The sequence below is a fragment of the Ambystoma mexicanum genome, chromosome 12 (genome assembly GCF_040938575.1).
Source record: "Ambystoma mexicanum isolate Mex_15411 chromosome 12, UKY_AmexF1_1, whole genome shotgun sequence".
In the NCBI taxonomy this organism is placed as follows: Eukaryota; Metazoa; Chordata; class Amphibia; order Caudata; family Ambystomatidae; genus Ambystoma; species Ambystoma mexicanum.
Genome location: NC_090936.1, coordinates 585,899,049 through 585,920,530, shown reverse-complemented (window position 1 = coordinate 585,920,530; position 21,482 = coordinate 585,899,049). Strand labels below are relative to the sequence as shown.

Genomic DNA, 21,482 nt, shown 5'->3' with positions numbered 1-21,482 from the left:
GACACGGGAAAAAGAGAAAGAAATAGGTACTCTATTTTTCTTTATCCCAGTGGAACCTTTAGATACCTACTGCACATGTAATACATGGCGCACATAGAATGCAGTCAAAAATGAGATACGAGTGCCGATTTGAGAAATTCGGGAGGGGCATATGGCAACTACTAAGCCAATGAGCCTTTGGGAGATAGCCACGCCCAACACTGCGAGATCGGCATCTCCGAGATACACAACAACAAAAATACATTCTATCTCCAACAACAGGTATAGCCCATGCTTTTGAGCAGTCAGTGACCAAAGGGAATGGGGAAAAGGTTATTGTTTGATACATGCTAACAGAAATGGGTCACGTGATGTTAGCGTGTGACTATAAATAGGGAATTCGCACAAAATGGCGTTCACAACCGAAAATCGAGAGACGAACGCGACGGTAGTGAAATCGAAGGTAAGAACTGGAAACCTTTGAGTTTTAGTTTCAATTGATTGCAGGAATATTGAACCCCCCTCACAAAGAATAGTTGTACATTTTGACCACCATATAACAGTGTGGAACTTTTGGGTAACTACAATCTAATCACCCCTCATAAATGCAATGTGTACCATCTTTAGCACAAAGTGTGCGTTTATGTAGGGCCATCATCGGTGACTCTTTAGCACCCACTGCAGATACCCAGATGTATCAATTGAATGAACATGAGTGTGTGTTACTCTAGCAAACACCTTGACATCGGGATTTGTTTTCTAGGGTTACCAGACACCCATTAAAGATGACAATCCTGCAACGTGAAAGATTGATAAGAACTTAACCATAAAATAAGGTAATAAGACCTTTTGGATATTAATATGACCCAAAAAGTAGAAAAATAATGGCACGACTACAAGTACTTTTCCCATTATCTTTCCAACTATAGATACTGACCTGAGTGAGATACCGGAATACACCCAATACCAGGATACTAAGTCTTCATCTGATTGTCGACCGATGTATTTAGAATGAGCTATAGGTCTTCACAGGTAAGGATACGAGCCCTTAGAGACTGCCTTACCTGTTTCGATCCAGCACTTTGAGACCAATGATGCCCCACCTGTCTTTTTTAACCCCATAGGGCCTGGATATTTATCCTATATGCCCATCTGGAAACCCGAAGATTTCCTCAAGACATCCTTGAAAAGGAGTACTTCAAAGAAATTATAGATCTTGTGCAGACTATAGCAAGACTATACCTGTCCTGAAGAAAGCGGCAATTAATGAGAACCGCTGAAACCGGTTGACTTTCACCAAGTAGTCCTGGGCTGATGACCCTGACTCCAAGACCCACTATACGTGTGATAATAGGGCTTGATTTAATAGAGAAATGTAAAATGTACATCTGTGTGATCCACTCAACTACAAGAGGGACACCTATATAGTTTTTAATTGTATATCGACCAGTTGGTCGAAATTATTATTTTTTACTGATAAGACACACACATTGGAGACGGGAATATTAAAAGCCAACATCCGACCGCCAATGTATGTGCACTTTAGCGTAGGAAAGTAGTGAGAGAGGAAAGGGAAAGGACCTCTACATTCCATTTGTAGTCGTCAGAACAGCGAACCCTAGGACGTCTGTGACAGCTACATACGTAGAATATTCGCACAGGGCAATTAAGCAATTGAAAAGGGACTTAGATATAGGAATAACTTTCCAAAAACTAAAAACTTCTGTCAACTATGTGTTATGAATGTTTGGGTATAGACAGGAGGTGACAGCCCCTTGACTATTTGTGTATATATAAAAATTCCTTTTGGCACATAGCCTGCTGCTCTTTACCGTACTTTAAGAAAAACTAAATACAATACAATTTAACATTTTTACAACATGTATTCAGCTAATAGTTATTTACACCTTATATTTAAATAACTGCCTTCTTAGTGCCCCTGCTCCCCTCTGGACTCTTGTAATGCTTAGAAATAGTTAAAAGTAGTCTTGCCTAATTCTAAAGCACTTGGAAATGAAGGAAGGTGCTAGCTCCTTCCCAAAGTTCCCCCCTTTCGTTACTTCTACAGTAACAAACTTATCCCCACCCGACATATCTACAACTCCAGAAATATTACTTTTGAGTTTCACTGTTTATTGTATGGAAAGGTGTTTTAGATCCCCCCCCAAATTGATACCATCATCTTTGCACTATTCGGGACTATATGAACTCAACATCAGACCCAATTGGCACGTGCAGAAGAGGACCAAGAAGAATACGATAACAGCAACCAGTATTTTTACTTCTGCCCCCAGCCATGACGGGATCCGCCAATCCGCTTTCTGAACTCCACCTTCTTTCTTCATTTGAACACCTAGATTGTGCACCACCTCGCTGACGTGGGATAGTCACCCATTCTCAGCATCCTACGGGGGTATACAAATGCAGAAGCTGCTTGTACCCTAGTGCCGAAAAAGAATCAAAGAAAGTCTCTGCTGAGCTAAAAAGACAATACTCATCAGGTATTCCCCTGAGCAGTGCGGAAGAATCCTTTGAGACATTGTTTGATCTCTTCTTTCTTCCCCGCTGTTGAACGTGTCCTTTTTCTGGCAGCATACCAAATTCTTGTGTGATCTGCAAGCTTCTTTCTGCTTCTTTAGGTGCTGGAGTGGCTGTTGGCACCTTGACAGGAATTTCTTCTCCCTTCAGGTGTTCTTCCAGGAATAGTAGCACTGAGTGCAGGGTGGCCAGTGAACGCTTGCCCCTCCATGACGGTGGGAGGTGCAAATAGGCTTGTTGGCCACAAACCCAGTGGTAATCCCTCACTGCTGCCGTACCTTTTATCATATCAGGGATCACAAGTGTAGTTGCACTGTGTTTGTGCCAACAGGAACTGTTCCTTCATTGTGTCTGTGGCTCTATGTATTCGGACTGGCTTCTTCATTGTTGCAATCAGTGTCAGCCTACTGATGTGTTGGGACCCTATTTGCGCCCCCATAGTCTCTTCTTGGGCTATTGCTCCTCTGCTGTACTCGATCAGTCCATCTGCCTGGCACTGCACTGTGGTGCCCTGCCATTTGTCGATGCCATTTTAGTAACCTCCCAAGGAGAAATATGGTCCTTGTAGACACTGGCAGTATTTCGTGTTGTCATTGCATAACGCTGGGGATAGATCAATGCTCCTCAACTGCATGCTGTGTGCCTGGAATGTGCCCTTTATCCCCCATAGTGCAAGATGTACCAAGCATTGTGCCTCTGCAATTGGGAATGGATGTGGAACTAAAACCTTAGGAGCCCCTGATGCGTGCGGGATAAGTGCACACGTAACAGCTTTCAGTGATTACATTCCTTCCGGCAATACGCATATCAGAGTACCAGCTACTGGAGGATTCTGGGTACTCGATATCAGAAATGACGTCATAAGCCCATCCCCTTATATGAATCATACGGCATTCGTACTTCCTGTTTCATTCGTCTAAGAAAACTTGTAGTGGTGGCTGGCAAAAAGTGAGCCATTTTGTATTTGCCTTTTTTATAGACATTCACATTATTTTCCAACTGTCCACCCCCCACCCCCCTTATATGGCCACCTCATATAACAGACATACCTTCATCTACTACAACAACCACTTTCATACAAGACAATTATACTACTAAATTCCTAGAATAAATAACATCTTTATTATTATTCCTACATAACAGAGGTTTGAAAATGTCGGTGTCAGCCATCTTTGCTTATTCATGGACAGGAAATAAAGGGTCATCAAGAAAGGGAGAGGGAAAGAGTGGGAGAGAGAGGGAGAGAGAGAGAGAGAGAGAGAGAGAGAGAGAGAGAGAGAGAGAGAGAGAGAGAGAGAGAGAGAGAGAGAGAGAGAGAGGGAAAGAGTGGGAGAGAGAGAGAGAGGGAAAGAGTGGGAGAGAGAGAGAGAGGAAAAGAGTGGGAGAGAGAGAGGGAGGGAGAAAGAGAGAGAGAGAGAGAGGGAGGGAGAAAGAGAGAGAGAGGGAAAGAGTGGGAGAGAGAGAGAGAGGGAGGGAGAAAGATAGAGGGAGGGAGAAAGAGAGAGAGGGAGGGAGAAAGAGAGAGAGAGAGGGAGGGAGGGGGAAAGAGAGAGAAAGAGAAAGAGAGAAAGAGAAAGAGAAAGAGAGAAAGAGAGAAAGAGAGAGAGAGAGAGAAAGAGAAAGTGAAAGAGAAAGAGAAAGTGAAAGAGAAAGTGAAAGAGAAAGAGAAAGAGAAAGAGAAAGAGAAAGAGACCTTGTTCCACCAGGGCTGACCGGGTTCTGGACCTTCAAAAAATTGAAACATTGAAGACAGATAAAAGAAATAAGAAAAAATGAAGAAAGAAAAAATAAAAAAAACAAAAATCAGGTGTGTGCCACTGCACACCACCCTGGCATGGATCAAAAGAATTCAAAAATTATAATCTTCTTTAGCTATGTCCTCACTTTGTTGATTGAGCTTTGCCTTGTCTCAGGTGCTCTTCAGACATCTGAGAGATGCACCCAATTTCCAACTCCTTCATACGGACGGCGTGAGGAGTACAGAACACCACCTCATATGGACCTTCAAACCTGGGGCTGATCAGTTCCCCAGGTAATAATGGTCCAGTTGTAATATGGGTAATGCTGTGTATGGCACTATGCCCTTGCTTTCTACAGGGGTGGTCACCATTTCTCCCCCCCTTTACTGCCCGCCACTACTGCCCCTGTGTGCCTCCGTCCCCTCCCCTGATCAATTATTTATGAGCCAGCAACATAGTAGGTTTCCTTCCGTCAATACATGAGCCGTTCATCAGAGTGGGAAAATAAATAAAACTCCTGTATATAATCCGGAGTACCTAAAACAAAGGCTTTGCAAATAGCTTCTTTCAAGTCCTCAAATTGTCTAGTCATTTTGTCAGTCCATTCCAATTTACTTTTAAATCCTCCGTCCTTCCCTGAGACTTTGTAACAGTGGCCTTGTGTAGACTGCGTAGTCTAGGATCCATGCCCTAAAATAATTTCCTTCACAGTACTGGGCCTAGGGGTGGCGCGTACTGCCGCTGCCCTATCTGGTAATTTATTTTACCTGTTTGCAAAAATGAGTTGCCCCAAGTATAGTACCTCCTGATGGCAGCATTGTAGCTTCTTTTTATCTGCTTTGTACCCTTTGTGAGCCAGCAATTGCAATAATGCAACAGAATCCCTCCTGCACCGTAGTTCTTTTTCCCTACATACCAACCAATCATACACATACTGGATAATTGTGCTAGTCACCTGACTTCAATGTAATCTGTACTTGGGTCACATCTCTCAATAACCCAACATCATGTGGATTAACAGTCCATAATTGTGCTGGCACATATTCCATGTCCTCCTTAAAAAATAAAAACCCCTGGGTCACCGCTTGCCATCAGGGGGCATTGTACCTTCCTATACTACACCATGATATCACGGGGGAAGCAGATTGCCAAAAGAATCTCCCCATTTTGCTCACTTTCCTCAAATAACTCCTCACCAGTCATTTCCTTCAATTCTACTGTTGGGTCTACACATAGGACTGTGCGCCCCTCACACCTGCGCTGGTCTGTTCCAATCAGGACTACTCTTGCCTGACACTACTAGTCCTTATAAATCTAATGACAATATTGTCCCTGCCACCATATCGGGTGGCACCATGGGTTGGAAAATAAAATCTGTGGACACGCGCCAACACTTTGTCGCAATTGGAGGCACTGCTTTTACCAATACCGTTAATACCATAGAAAAATATATCTTGGACCACAGGAACCCCATGTACTACTGCTCCCTTGTTATTGCATTGATTACCACCATTGCTGGAGCTACACACATCCCTGGAAACACACTACACCTTGATCTGTAAACTATATAGTTATATTTAGTTTACTGAGCAGATCCCTACACAACAAGTTCACAGAGAAACTCTCTGAATATAACAAGGGGGCTCGTACTACCTCCCCTCCCACTTTTATATCCAGCTCCTCAGTGTATGGAACCATAGAAAAATCCACAGAGAATCCCTGCGTGTAAAGAGTTTTATATGATAATGGAAAGTTCCCCTCCATAATGCATGATTTAGTTGCCCCTGAATCTACCATAAATATATATATTGCCGTTTCCTATTTCTACCTCCAACAAGGGCTCCTCTTCAATCATATTGACAATCGTACACCCTGGACATGCAAGTGCTCTCTGTGGGCTGTCCTAATCAGAATTATTTGTCCCGGAGAATGAAAAAGGGCCACCCCTGCCATTGCAACTCCTTGGAATGGGGCTCCTGTTGCCCCTGCCATCCTGTTAAACTGTGTTCCCTCACCCTGCTGTAGTTGTTGCCCACGTTGCCCTTTCCCTTCAGTCCCATAAGGGAACCGATTTTGACCCCCTCGTCCAAATTGCTGTTGTCCCGCTCCTTAAGACTCTTGGAATCCCTGCCCTGGAGATAATGGCCCCCAATTAAATCCCATCCCAGACCTGTTCCTGCACTCCCTTGCGAAAGGCCCCCCATTTCCCGCAAAACCAGCACTGATGTTCCCAATCCTCCTCCCGGCACCTATCCTCCCAAAGCCTCCTGTTTTTGCGCCTCGAAATCCTCCTCTTTCCCTTGTAGCTCCTTCATACTGCCACTGTGGGCAGGGGTACTGTCCTCCCCACCCCACTGTCCCTCTCTTCCTCCACCCCATAGTGCTGCAATTGTGGCATTCCCAATTTGTTGAGCGTCTCCTGTCCTTTTCCCCTGAGCCGGTGCAGTCACCGGTGCAGTCACCGGTGCTTGGAAGACAACCTTATTTAGTTTCTTTTCCACTAGTTTTGCCTCGTCCGTTTGCTGCTTCTGGGCTGTCTTCCTGTCCCGCTCCTTGATTCTCTTACAATGGTGGACCATTATACTTTTTATCTCAGCCCATCCTTTGGCTTCAATTCTTGCAATGTTATCTAGTGCCTTTGGATCCCTTTTGGTAATCCCCTCTTTACAATAAAATAGAAAAATGGTACTGTCTCACCTCTCCACATTTCCTGTAACAAGAGTAAATCTAACTTGGTCTTCATCATCACCCATTGTGCACTCCATTAAAGAATGTAAGTCAGGGGTATCTGGGTACATCCTTCGTAGGGCATCCCATACCCTTAACTAACTCGTTAAAGGCTGCTACATCATGTTCATTATCTGCAAGACTTACCCCAGCCCTTGCCCGTATGTCCCCAGCCTGGACCCCAACTATGGTGACCAGTAGACTCTTAAATTCTCCTATTGCTAAGGCTACCCCTGGTGTTTGTTTTTCAAATTCATTGATCAATTTACTAGCTCCGGCTATAAACTGGGAGAGAGTTTTAATCAAATCATTTTTGTCCATTTGAGGCAATGGCACATACTGTGTTCTCCCTACTTTATGCATAAAAGGCATCTGCATGTCTATTTTGTCTTCTACCCCTTTAGTTTTCTTCTGATCTTGTACTACCATGATTAAATCTGGTTGATTTCTTGGTCTGTCCCTCCTCAAAGCCTCTTGTGGCAGGGACAGGTTTCTCGCGGCCTCTCCTTGATCTCCTCCCTGCCCTGCCTCTTCATTATTTCTACCACCTTGATCTTCCCCTCCATTTTCCCTTGCCTTTTCTACTTCTTGTCCCAGGACCGTCCACCCTCTCTGCCCATCATCTTTTTCAACACAAACATTTCTTATTGGCCGAAGAAATTCTGCTGACTTCCAATCCCCTATTTTCTGCACTGCTACCCTTATTTCTGGTGACACTTCTTCAGGTTCTTGTAACCCCGACTAACCTTTCCCGCAATGCTCTTAACTCTTTGGCTATGTCTACTTGTGGACCCTCTGGTTACACCGATGCTACGGGCATATCAGCGCTTGTGGATGGATTATATGGAGTTGCAAAAGCTCTTGGAGCCCCCCCCCCCCCAGTTGCTAATCCTGATAATACTGTTGACACTCTCTACCACACTGGAGGTTTATAGACTGGGTTTGAATACCCCCTATTGCAGGTTTAAGCGTTACGGGGTATATCCCCTTACATTGGATCTCTTTTTCACCTTCCCAATCTTCCATGTCCTTAAATACTTGCCAGAGATCACAAATCGTTTCTTTTTTGGGACTTGTTCCCTTTATATTTTGCTGCTAAAAAGATTTTTTCTAGCATGTTTCGGTTATGGGAGCCCTGCTCTGGCCAGGAGCAGGACATCCCCCTTCCATGGTTTCTACTATCCACTGTTTATTTATTCTATCACAATACAGTAGCAGAACCCTATGCTTGTGTTTTACCCCCCCCCATAATATTGCATTCGTCCCTAATGATTCACTATTGCTATGCATGCTTCATCTTTTTGCACAAAAATACAGATTAAGCCACTTTTTCCCCACCCCTTTATACTTTTTCCACTTTGATTTCACACACACACACACACACACACACACACACACACACACACACACACACACACACACACACACCCCCCCCCCCCCCCCCCGACTCATCCGCCTTCCTTTTTTACCACAAAAGACAGTAAGAGAAAATATACAAAAAATAATTGACTGAAATGCAGGCCCATTCCTTATACTGAGCCACTACTGTTTTTCCTTATATCATTTGTAATACCACCTATTGCTTCTATCATCATAAAAGATGAATGTGTGCTACTACCTTCTCAACCTGTTATGGCTGAGGATCCCTTATCTCCAGTCTTTTATACGCTGGGGCTCCCGTTCATCTCAGTCTTTTATATGCTGAGGTTCCCTTTTTCCATTATATAAAGCAAAAAAACAGAAATACGCCACAATTTCAATACATAACCCACCTCCTATCCAATCTACTCCTTAACACATCACCTGAAATCGTATCCAATCTATTCCTCATCACCAAAAGTCCTATCCCATAATACATCACCAAAAGTCCTATCCCATAATACATCACCAAAAGGTCCTATTCCATCCATTCCATTGACCTTGCACATCATTCACATCACCATACTCATCATACATGCATGTTCCCATGTTATCACTTGCAAGAGTATACTCATGTGTGCATTTCACTTGAGTTTTCCTCTGGTACGAAGTCCCAATGCTGGCCTGTCATTGTAGAGCCACACCCTGCTTCAATGACCGGAGATGATTTCTTTTAAAATGGCTTCTACTAAAACCGCGCAGGAAACGTGTTTTTTTATTTAGGGGACAGGTCACTATAGTTGGGCTTGGCTGACTGGCCTGGAGCTTTGCAAAGTATGGGGGCAAGAAACTAAGATCATGTCGGGGTCCCCAATGAAAGGTAGCCCAACAGCGGTACCCCTTAATTATATGAGTATCCCCAATCACGCTCACACCAGATTAAAGTTCACCCCTCTAGAGAATTAAGGCCAAGAGGCTTATCTTGCAAGGATAATAAATGTAATCTTTACATAAAATGAGGAGGGGGCCAAGAACTCTGCTTCTGAACGGCATTCTGTCCCTCACCGTTCCCAGCTCCTGCAGACTGATGCCAAGCAGGAGCCTTATATACTGTTTAACTTGGTTACTGGATACTAGCATGGCACATCCAAAACGGTCCTTCCCTTACAAGGGATGCTGCAGTCTTCCTTCTTGCATGGCCGGGTTTCCGTTTAGGGCCAACTACTTCGCATACTGCTAGCCTATGCAAGAATACATTGTAGCTCCTGTTTATCATAATTTTGCTATATTATAGACATTTATATATAAACACATTTTCCCCCTCATACTCTCCATACTTCACTCACTACACTCATATTTTACCTGGTCCAGTAATTCCCCATAAAGCCTTATTTTCCCATACTTTTACATTGTGTACATGAGCCACAGCCTGCTTGGGTGTTTTGATGGACAGGAAACAGCTGCTAAGTTACATGCTGGCCTGCCAGCGCTAGCAGAGCACCACGGCAATGCCTGTAGTCTATTTTTAGCAAAGGCTGCATTCTTTTTGGCAGATAGCCTGCTGCTCTTTACCGTACTTTGAGAAAAACTAAATACAATTTAACACTTTTACAAATGTATTCAGCTAATAGTTATTTACACCTTATATTTAAATAACTGCCTTCTTAGTGCCCCTCCTGCCCCCTGGACTCTTGTAGTGCTTAGAAATAGTTAAAAGAAGACTTACCTAATTCTAAAGCGCTTGAGAAGCTTGGGAATGAAGGAAGGCGCCAGCTCCTTCGCAACACTAGGGTGGCCTCCTACTCCTAAACATCTGCCCACCAGGCCGGTGTTTAGAAATCCATTTCAACACTAGGGTCACAATTTAAAGGCATTGAAACATTTTAGAAAGTTCCTCACCTGTATTTCTACATCACCTTTTTTGCTCAACAGCAAGATAGCTATATTTTGACTAAACCCGTGTATGGACACACCCTTATTGAATGATATCAAGTTGTACCTTGTTCCATCAACCCACTCAGCATCTGGGAGTGCAGCGTTCGCTGCTCTACCCGGTTTACCATAGGGAGAATCAAAGGGAATTGTGGGTAGGTTTCTCTCTTCCCTACTGTGACCACAGGGGCAGAGAGGATCCCTCTTATAATCCACTCCCTAGTTTAAATGATAATGGTTCACCAGCTTAACTCACCCCTGTGCTGACGAGGGACAGCATGATTCTCTCATTCAAGGCAAGCGTCTCACCCTGCTTCATCTTAATCCGCTTCTTATCCAGACATTTCATAGCATACCTGAAACAAAGGGAGCATGACATTTCAAAGAAGCAATGCTCAAGTAACAAGGAAAGATACACTGACACCTGCTGGCCACATCAGAGAGGGCAGCGTAATAGATGCTTAGAAGAATCAAGTATAATCCACAAAGCTGGATTCGTCGTCTTGGTGGGAAAGACAAATATCCTTATGTTCATGACCAATAAATGGTCTGGAACGTCATTTACTGGTAGAGACGAGCATTTAGCAAGCAGACAACATGCAGACTCCTTTTGGTATTTCTTTGCTGTCCAGCATAAGGGGACGGAGCATGAAGTCCATCCCATCTCGAAACCAGGCTTTGTGCGGAAAATACAACTGCATCTCAACTTGTACTGAATTTTGATGCAGCCAGAGCGTCATGAATCATTATGTACTCTGATTATTTACACCTGAAAAGCAATTCTGAACCTACAGAGATTCACTAAAAATGACATCTGCCACGCACATATCATTTCATATCATTTTTAAGTTTTGGCTCTGAGGTGGTGCTTTAGCGCCACCTATAAGCCGAAGCAATTTCATTGGGTTACACGTAAGCGAAGATGGCATATGAGGAGGGACACAAACAATATAGGTGTTTGGTTATTTATCCACCCATTGACTGCCCATGGCCAGGCTAATCCCTTTTCCAATTCCACTCCCTACCCCCCCCCCCCCCAAGCCCAAATCACATCCTCGAGTGATCTCTTTGAACTTAATTTATCACTCCTCAACATCAAACTTTGTGCTGGTGGTGCCTGCCAGTGTTGCTTCAAATCAGAGTTAATGGTTTAATTGAAGCTGTTGACGCACTACTGATGTAATAAAAATGTCTTAACCAGGATTGCCTTCAGCCACATGATTTATAAACGGTATGCTAGCCAACAGTTTCGGCTTGTGTATAGGTATTAGATAGGTAATTGCCAGGCACTGCTACTATATACCCAGGTACTTGCACTGTTTTGCAGGTGCTACCATTAATGGCAAGTTAGTACCATTATGGCAGTGCCCGGCCTTTCCAAGTCTCTAAATAAAAGCCAGAACTGTTGGCATTACCAATGCTTGTTTTTCGTTAGGGGTGCACAAAGACGGAATCCTAAAAACAACTGAGCATTGCAGCCTTTTTTTTTTCAACCAAAATAAAAAATGTAACAGAGGCCTTTAAAGACAATGGTTAGTGGCTGCAGACCTCCCCGTGCAATTAAATGTCTGTACAAACTGAAGCTCAAAGCAAACCTCAAAAGATATACTTTACATTTTCCCTGTGTCTGCTTTCCGGCAGCCGTAGACCTCTCCAAAGCCTCCTCTGCCGATGATCCGGTGCACACTGAAGTCGTTCATGGTCAGCTGATGCAGGGTGTGGATGAGGGGATGGGGGGGGGGGGGTTAAGAAAAACAGAAAACCGTGAAAATGTAGCAAACTTAAAGAAGCAAGCAGAAATCATGCAGATCAACACCCAGCAGAGACCACAGGAAAAAAGAACAGCCACCAACAGCAAGGATGCATCAGGGGGAAGACTTGATTTAGTGGCTACAGAAGCAGACCATGGGAGTGTTCAGATTGCGTTCTCCTCCCACCAAACCTTAGGCGCGCCCCTAAATCTCACTATGGTCAGGAACTGTGGGCATAAACTAACTATAGCACAAAAAGAGTTCCTGACAAACCTTTAACAGTGTCAGTGATTTAGATAATAATGGGAGCATATCACAGCAGCCTGGCTGAGTTAACAGTTGAAGGCTGGGATGATCCATTTAGCATTTAGAGGGACAGATGTAAACGGTAGGCCATTAGGATTAAGACTACGGTTAAAATAAGATAGCACGGAGCCAGGCAGAACGAATGTAATCAGTAAATGTCCATCTTTATTTTTTCTACATAGGGTCCACATGCGGTCCTGAAGAAGGCAGAGACTTAGCACAAACTGCAGAAACGTTGCACGAGTTGGGTGGCAGAGAAATGATTGCATATATTCTGCCACCCCCAACGTAGACCATGATTTTACGGTACCTGTAGGATTAGTAGTTAGACCCGACAGGATTCTTGGGGAATCCTGAAAAGCCGTTTAGCACACGAACATTGTACTAATCCCTTTAGAGTATTTTGGCACTTTGGACGGTTATATGTATTAAGGTTGGCTGTATGCAAATATGTACCGTTGATTCTTCTATGGCTTCTTTCGTTGTTTCTTCATCTATTATTTGATTGGTTTTGTGGAAAGAAAATGTTGTATTATGTGTAATTAATGCATCATTGCTTAATGCTAAAGATGAGTGTTGCATTTAGTGCGATAGGGTAAAAAACTCAAATGAAATATGCCATAAATTAACAGAACATTCTGGATCACTACTACTTTACAAGTATATATTGCGTTCAATGCCTCATTATAATGAAGGCTTCCAGTTTTATGGTATTTATTTTTCTGTATTTCTGTCTGTATTTATCCATATTTATGGGCCTTTTTTCTGTATTTAACCACATTTATTTTTTGTCATATCAAAAGATAATTCGCAACCAGTATTTTTTTTGCATTTATTCTAATAAAAACATGCATTTTTTTTAGAGCACACATGCAGCCAGATCGGAAAGAAAAGCTAGCTCAATTTTTTTCCATAACAAATGGTTGCTCCTCCGACTGCTGCTGCTGCCTTAAGATATAGGCTAACAGCAATTTGAAGAATTTCAATGCTATTTTTATACAACGGACCCGAAGCCACCTTCTTCAGCCTTCGTGGTCAACCGGAGGTGGAAACCGGCCCACTACGGGCCACGGAGTATAAGGGCCCTTACTGTCTGTCCCTCAGCCCCACATTTGCCCAGGGCAGGAGCCCGCATCATCAGCCACGCACTGCTGCATGCTGCCGGCTCCGATCCATGCTGCAGGAGCAGCTAGGATTCCAAGGAGCGAGCGAGCCAGCGTCTGAGCGTGACATCAACACGACCTGCAAGCACCTTTTGCCCATCTGCCAGAGGCATACAAGGCAATCAGGCACGGTGGCCTCTGCATCTGTAGCCATTTTCCACCCCAACCTGCTCCAGAACCACGAGATTCGGCTGTTAGCCAGCCCCCTCAAGATGGCGGCCGCCGCAACGCGCTCATAGCGTCCTGAGCGGTTGCCTATCAACGGACCCGAAGCCACCTTCTTCAGCCTTCGTGGTCAACCGGAGGCGGAAGCCGGCCCACTACGACTAAGGGCCACGGAGTATAAGGGCGCTTCTTGCCTGCCCCTGTCCGCTACGGTGCTGGACATTGCTCCGCGGCACTTCCCGATTTCACTCGCTCCAGCTGCGGATGCACACCTGACTTTAGAACACGCACAAACCTTGCTCGACCAACAATATATGCGGTAAGACTCTTCGCTGCCTAAACCTAGCTGAGCCTAGCATGATCAAGCCATGCCCGATATCCTCGTCCTAACTACTGGTTAATAAGCCACTCCCCACTCCCGCTTGTGAGTGCACACGCCAACATGGCACTATCCATTTCTTAGCAGTAGACTACGCATGTCTGCCTCTCCTAAATTGCGCATATGCACACCGTATAGCGGAATGTACAGTACTCGCATAGCGCTTGACGTTAAGTTAATCTATCTGCTTGCAACATGTTGCATTTACCTAGTCGACCTAGCTGAACCACTGCCTTTGAGTCACTGATTGCATTTTTGCACATGCAACTTGGACACTGGGATCACGACATGCGGTCACTGCCTACTATCATCGTAGGGCTCTTCATCACCACATCCCTTTGCTCCCACACATCTAGCACTGTTAAGAGCAACCTTCATCACTCGACCACATACTATCCCACAATGCTCCCTAGCAACCCATACCTCAACGACCCTGCCCTATGGCTCCAACACTTCGCCATTAAACCAACACCTAATCAACCTTGCACGCTCCAACTCAGGAATCTCAGACTTGGATCTAGATTGCCTCGGGCCCATCGTGCCCCTTGCACGCAGCACATACACACTCCCTCTACTTTCCCCACCTCGCAGAAGATACCACCTTCCCACAGCACCATCTCCACCAAAGAATTCAAGGGTGCCCTTATCAACGCCCGATCTATTACGGCACATGCGCTGGAAATTTCTGACCTTATTATCACTGATAACCTCGACTTTGTGGCCATCACCGAACTTTGCTACATGCAGCCTCAGGCCCACTTCTCGCCCTTGCCATCCCCAACGACTACTATCATTAGAGCTGACAGACATTCTACATCCAAAGAAGGCGGAGTCACATTCATACATAGAAACAACATCACACTTCGAATCATCCCCAACACTGAGCTTAGTTCTGCAGAATCCCTTTCTGTGAAACTCACCCTCTCTCCTACCAACACTGCAACTCTCCACCTCATCTATAGACCTCCAGGACCACTCGGTGCCTTCATAGATGAGATCACAGCCATCCTGACAGTCAATACTAAACCCAACTCTCAGGTACTGCTTCTAGGAGACCTCAACCTTGGCCTTACCGACACTAAGGATCACCTGGCCTCAGAGGTCGCTACCACACTAGCTAATTTAGGCTTCCAGCAACGCATTTACGAACCCACCCACATTAAGGGCAGAACGCTCGACTGCATTAACGATCTTAATTGTAACACCACCATAAATTCCAACTACGCCTGCACCTGGTCTGACCACCACATCATCATCATCATCTTCCACTTACCAGCAACCAACCCGCACACCACTCCTCTGTTAGCTCCCGCCATTCCCACAAGGAAAAAAAAAAAAAGACATCACCAGAGATAAACTACTCCCACTTATCCTTCCCATCCTGGATAACAGCATGACTCAACATAATGACCCCACAGTCTTAGTAGATATCTTCAATCAAACACTGCTTAAAGCCATCGATAATATAGCCCATCTGAACTCCTGGTTCACCCCGCAGTTAAGAACCTTACGTAAGAAAAACGCAAGAGAGAATCACTCTGGAGGAGCCACCCATGTGACTCCAACAAACGCCTTATCACCACCCACAACTACAAGGAAGCGATTTTACAAGCCAAAAAGGAGACCTACAACCAACAGATCACCCAAGCGGAATCTAACACCAAGGAGCCATTTAAAATCCTTAAAGAACTGGAATCCCCCGCTCCAGCAACCGATACCTGTATTAAAGACAGTAAATGGTGTATCATCATCCAAAATGCCCTCCTCAACAAAATCACCACCTTGCAATCGAAAATTAATGCCAAACAAACCACCCTACTCACTAACCCTCCCACCAAATCATCCATCACTCCGACGGCATCCTTTTCTCATACTCCTTTTAGCTTCACCCCACTCTCTATCCCTGAGGTCGAAAACAGCATTCGCAACCTCAAACCATCTAATTGCCAAGGCAACTCCTGCCCAGCACCTATCATAACCACCTTCATTAACTCTTCATTCTTAACTGGAACGGTACCCAACAACTTAAAGGACGCCTGGGTTATCCCTCTCCTAAAAAAAACGACCTTAGACCCGGAAACACCAACAAATTACAGACCTATTACTAGTGTATCGTTCTTACTCAAAATACTTGACAGAGCAGCATACCTGCAGATTCAGAACTACTTGGAAACTCAACCTCCTCGGCTCAAGACAATCTGGCTTCAGACCTAAACACGGGACTGAAACAGCTCTTCTTGACCTTAAAACCCAAATCGATCACCTTAAAGACAACGGCAAATTGGCCCTCCTACTACTACTGGACTTATCCGCTGCCTTCGATTTGGTCAATCACCAAATATTATGTCTGCATCTGAAGTCCGCTGCCCACTTCTCTGACAATGCCTCCAACTGGATCAGGTCATTCCTCGACAACAGGCACATGAGAGTTTTTTCACCAACCTCATCGGCCGATCCTACACAAATCCCTTGTGGAGTCCCGCAAGGGTCCTGTGTCTCTCCAACTCTCTACAATGTCTTCACCAAACCTCTATTTGATGTGCTTGATTATCTGGGCGTCACCTACACGAATTACGCTGATGACACCCAGATACTCATACCCATCACTGGTGACTACATTGCTGACTCTAAAGCCCTTAATGACATCTACCTTGTCATCCAAGCCTGGATGGCCCAGCACGAACTGTGCCTCAATGATGACAAGACCGAGCTTCTCATCTTAGGGACGCAACAGACTCAACAAACTGAGTCCCTGTTCAGCTCCTTCAACACTGACGGCAATCTAATTAAAGTATCCAAAGACACCAAAACCATGGGTATGTACCTCGACTCCTCCCTGACCCTCACTAGACAAACCAACGCTGTGGCTGCTGCATCTGCCTACACTTGCAAATTGATCTCAGCCTGTCGCCCGCTCCTAACCTCGCAGAACTGCATCACCTTGGCCAGGACCTTGATTATGTCCAAATTGGATTACTGCAATGCTCTATACCAGGGCACTAACCAAGGTAATCTCAACAAACTTCAGACTACCCAAAACAATGCCATTAGAGCTGCCCTCAATATCCCCCCGATCTGCCCACATTTAAGATACCAGGAAGAACCTCAATTGGCTTTCTGTCGCCCAAAGGATCTCCCTGAAAGCACTGGCCCTCACATACAAATGTGTAAATCTTCAGTCCCCTACATATCTAGTCGCGCGATTCACCCAGTACATACCATCGCGAGCACTTAGATCTGCACAATCACAAGGTCTTGCGATCCCCAAATTCAAACTCCAAACCGCTGGGGGGAACCAGCTTCCCAGTCCTGGCAGCCAAGCTTTGGAACACCGTACCATATCTATCAGAACTCTACCTTCATTCAATTTATTCAAACACAAAGCCAAGCTTTGGTTAGCCACATCTCACCAATAACAGCCCTTCTGTACCCTTCAGGCCACCTCTGAGACCTTGCTTTGTTGCACTCTTTCATTACTGCGTTTGCTTGTCACCCTGTCCTGGAACATCAATTGTATACTCTTTGACAATTCTATTGACCACTGTGATTATTTGTTATGCATGTATGTAACGTTCGACTAAGATATGCGCCTGGTTGCCCTTGGGCCTTGTCTGCGCTATATAAATAAAACAAATACAAATACAACTTTTACACTCTCCATGCTGACAATCTGCAATGCAATTGGCATGCGTGTTGGGGAGAATTCTCAAAAATGTGCTAATTCCCTTCACCTTAGAGAGCTCCAGCAACTTTGCTGGATTTTGAGGACTTGATTTTGTTACATGGAGAGAGCGTGACCCTTTTTTCCCCCACTCTCGCATGTATTTTGATACCTCTGTGTTTTCTTTGGTTATGGAGTCTAAACAACTCCATAGGCATCATCTTTTCATTTGTGTCACACAGCACCCTCAGTGCAGTGGCACAGGGAAGCCTTTCAGGCTTTCCCAAGATTTAACTACCTTCTCTGGGATAAACTACTGTTTCCCAGAGTAAGTAAAGTGAAATTGACTTTCCAGTCTTTAAAATCCTAGACCCTGCACACCCTATCTTACAATACAGTGCTAGAGGGGTTACTTAGCATCCCCTGTGTCTAGATACACATGTAGCAGTCAAATGCTATCCTTTCCTCTCAGAATAGTTGGTGGCAGTGGTTTTACAATGGAATACCATGATTTTTCCCGACCGCAAAATATTCGTGGCTCCGGTAACGTCAAATCGCGGGAACCATATTTTTCAAGATGGCGTCTGAGCCCTCTCTGTAAAAACAGGTCCCAGTCTTCTTTTTTGCCATTTCTTTGTGGAAAGGTCCTTCTAGAGTTTGTCTCTGTGATCAAACCAGGTTTGGTCTCTTTGTTCATTCGCCTTTGGCGGGCTTCAGGAGTGAAGACCGCCTCTGGCACCCGAGTGTCTGGGGTGGGCAGGAAGTAAGGGAGGTGCCTGAAACTCCCTGTGCTTAGTCTCCTAGGAGACCCAAATGCACTCTGTGGCGATTGGCTGGCTGACTGTCCGGCAAGAACAGCCACCCTGCTGGATGAGTGGCAGCTAGGCTGGAATGAATGGGAGAGAACTGAATAAAAGGCGAGTCTCTTGGCTTGGAAGGCAGAGTCGACCACTGGAACGAAAGAAAGACGAGCTTGAAGAGGACGGCTGCTGCAACTCCTGGAACATTGGTTTGCCCGGTGAAGCCCTGCTGCAGGTCCGAATCGCCAAGTTCACCTCGACAGAGAAGCCCTGCAAGGACTACTTCTCCCTTTGTGATGGTGGGACCAAATCAACTCAACAGTAAGCCACCTGGACACCTATCTCGGAGCTGGTTGCATTTTTCCCCAGAGTGCTCCAGGAAACCGTATAACCAGGAGAGGGACACCAGCTTGTGTGCGTTACTTACAGCCACCTGAATTGAAGTTTGTCAGTTGCAAGCTTTTTGACCAGTCCCCGTGCACTAGTCTCCAGACGTCCTCCCTCTTGTCCCCACGACTGAGGCCCAGGAACAGCGAGATCTGCAGGAACAGCCAGGAACAGAAGTCACCAGCTGCATCTTTTTCTTCATTGAAAGGTACTGTGAAAAGAGACAGAACTTACCTCTCACAGTGAAAGTGCTTGAAACTTTAGCAACGTGCAGGCCTAATCAGCGTGTGACCCATCATACGATTCTTCTTTTTACTAACTATTTCTAAGAACTTGTGCAGAGACTTTACCGTTTACTTACCAGAACCGCGTTATCCTATCCAAGACTTTAGCCCATTGACTTTGGCCTAGCCCATTGAATTGACTCTTCTGGTGAACCCCAAGTATTTGCACTGTCTAAGAATAATTGTAACCTTTCATGGTCTAATAATCTTTGCCTTTTACTCCTCTTGAAAAATATTCTGAAATAGTATTGAAGTATATTTGTGTGTTATATAATTGCCTCCTTCATATGAATGTTTTATAACTGACAGGTAAATAAATTAATAAGTATCCATCAAAGAAACCTTGAGTGTGTAAGTTTATTTGAACAACTGTAATTGTAGACCTCTGTGTAACATCATTACTGCTCACCTTCCCCTCTTGAGATAAGCCTGGCTGCTCAGCTCCGCTGCCAGAACTGTGTAGTACAGACTTATACCAGAGGTTGGTTTGCTTACACCTATAGTCATAGTTTTGTGTAGTGGTCCCAGAGGGTACTGCATACAAACTCTGCCTAACAAAGTGATGTACGAGTCACAGCATAGAGAATCTGTAACTATGGTTCTCCAGCATGGGTCTGGCATGGATTCACATGCATATTCCTCCTTCGTCAGGCAGGGAATCCTCAGTAAAAGAAAAAACAGTTTCACTTTCACTTACAAATAGTATTTCTCCTCTAAAACAATCCCTGTACTCTGGGTCATATTGCCCCCCACCAATGACTGCCCTCCCCCTAAACCCCTCCTATGGCAGCTATCTTCAGATTTGGCAGCACGTAAAGTGGCAGTATCGACACAGTCGACCACTCTACTCTGATCTCCCGTTGTCGAACGCTGGCCTTGGGGGCCAGGTACTGAACTGGTTTGCGGCCTTCTTGGCTGACAGGTCCCAGTCAATTTTCTTGCCACCTTTCTGCTCTGAATCAATCTCTTTGTTTTGCGGAGTTCCGCAAGGATCTGCCTTGTCGCCAATCCGTTTTAATATTTATATTCACCCCCTTCTCCTTATGTCACCTGGCTTCCGCTTCTACTCTTATGCGGATGACACGCAGATCCTGGTTCGATTGGATCTTTCTCGCCCTGAAACTGCAGCCCGGCTCAGGAGCTGTTTAGAGGATTTGGGTGCCTGGATGGCAAACAACTCACTAAAACTGGCATCGAAACAGAGGTCCTGTGGTCGGAACGACTAGCCCTCTCAATTATTGGACTAAATTTGCGCACTTTGCCAAAAGGTTCTTCACTTCATTCCTGGTCACTTTCATGCCCCCGTGGTAGCAGCGCCAGTTCTCAGTACGGCCAATTACTGCAACTCGCTGTGCTACGGCCAACCATGCTATCTGATCAGAATGCAGCAGCCAGAGTAGTTCTGCGCCTTCCAGTTCGCACTCATAGGTCACCACTCCTGAAACAGCTAGACTGGCTCCCGATTGAAAAACGGATCCGGTTTAGAATGTATGTGCCTTGTGCACCGAGCCTTCTACAAGGTAGGAGCTGAATACCTTCAGGGAAAATGTGTTCACTATGTTACTGCTCGCCCTCTTCGGTCTCAGGCGGCTCTATTACTATCGGTCCCCAGTGTTAGATGGACTCGGACCGGCGGTCGTGCCTTCTTTGTGGCCTCAGCAAAAGCATGGAACCAACTGCCATGGTCACTTCGTGCGACCTCTAATCACTTGACCTTCTGGCAGGCCCTGAAGACTCCGTGTATGTCTGCCTCACCTCTCTCTGCTCAGCGCCAAGATGCCTTTGGGCATACGTGCGCTTTATAAGACTATATAACATAACAGTATGACCAAGAAGAGCCGCAGAGGGGCAGGAGGGAGGGTTTGCATGTGAATCCTTGCCTGACCCATGCTGGAGAACAATAGAGGTAAATAACTTGTTACTTCTCCACGATAGGGTCTGGCATTGATTAACATGCTCATGAATAAATACATAGCAGTACAACATTACACAACCACGGGCGGTGGCAAGGCTCAACAGAAGCAATTACTCTTACCTCCGGAACAGGCTCACCTTCAAGCGAACGGGTTGCGTAGCACTGCTTGGCCGACCCTGGAATCCCCTCTGGAATCACTGTTGACGCAGTAGAATCTCGTGAAGGTGTGCGTAGACCTCCATGTAGCAGCCAGGCAGATGTCCAGCAGGGGCATACCAGACAGGAACGCCGTTGTCGCAGCGATCGCTCTGGTGGAATGGGCTCTCGGACGGCCGGGCAGCGGTTGGTTCGCTAACCGATGACTGTGATGCAACCGACGAGCCACCATGAGATGGAA

At 45.3% G+C, this 21,482-nt stretch overlaps 1 protein-coding gene across 1 annotated transcript in view; it reads right to left on the bottom strand.

Moving 5' to 3' along the window:
* The window catches only part of GRK2 (G protein-coupled receptor kinase 2), a 474,914-nt gene that overhangs the window by 233,739 nt on the left and 219,693 nt on the right, over positions 1 to 21,482 (bottom strand). Inside the window, exons 8-9 of the mRNA XM_069628947.1 lie at positions 11,889 to 11,980; positions 10,531 to 10,630 (exon numbers count right to left, since the gene is read on the bottom strand). Of these exons, the coding sequence (XP_069485048.1) occupies positions 10,531 to 10,630; positions 11,889 to 11,980 (192 nt within the window). The remainder of the gene's footprint in view (positions 1 to 10,530; positions 10,631 to 11,888; positions 11,981 to 21,482) is intronic.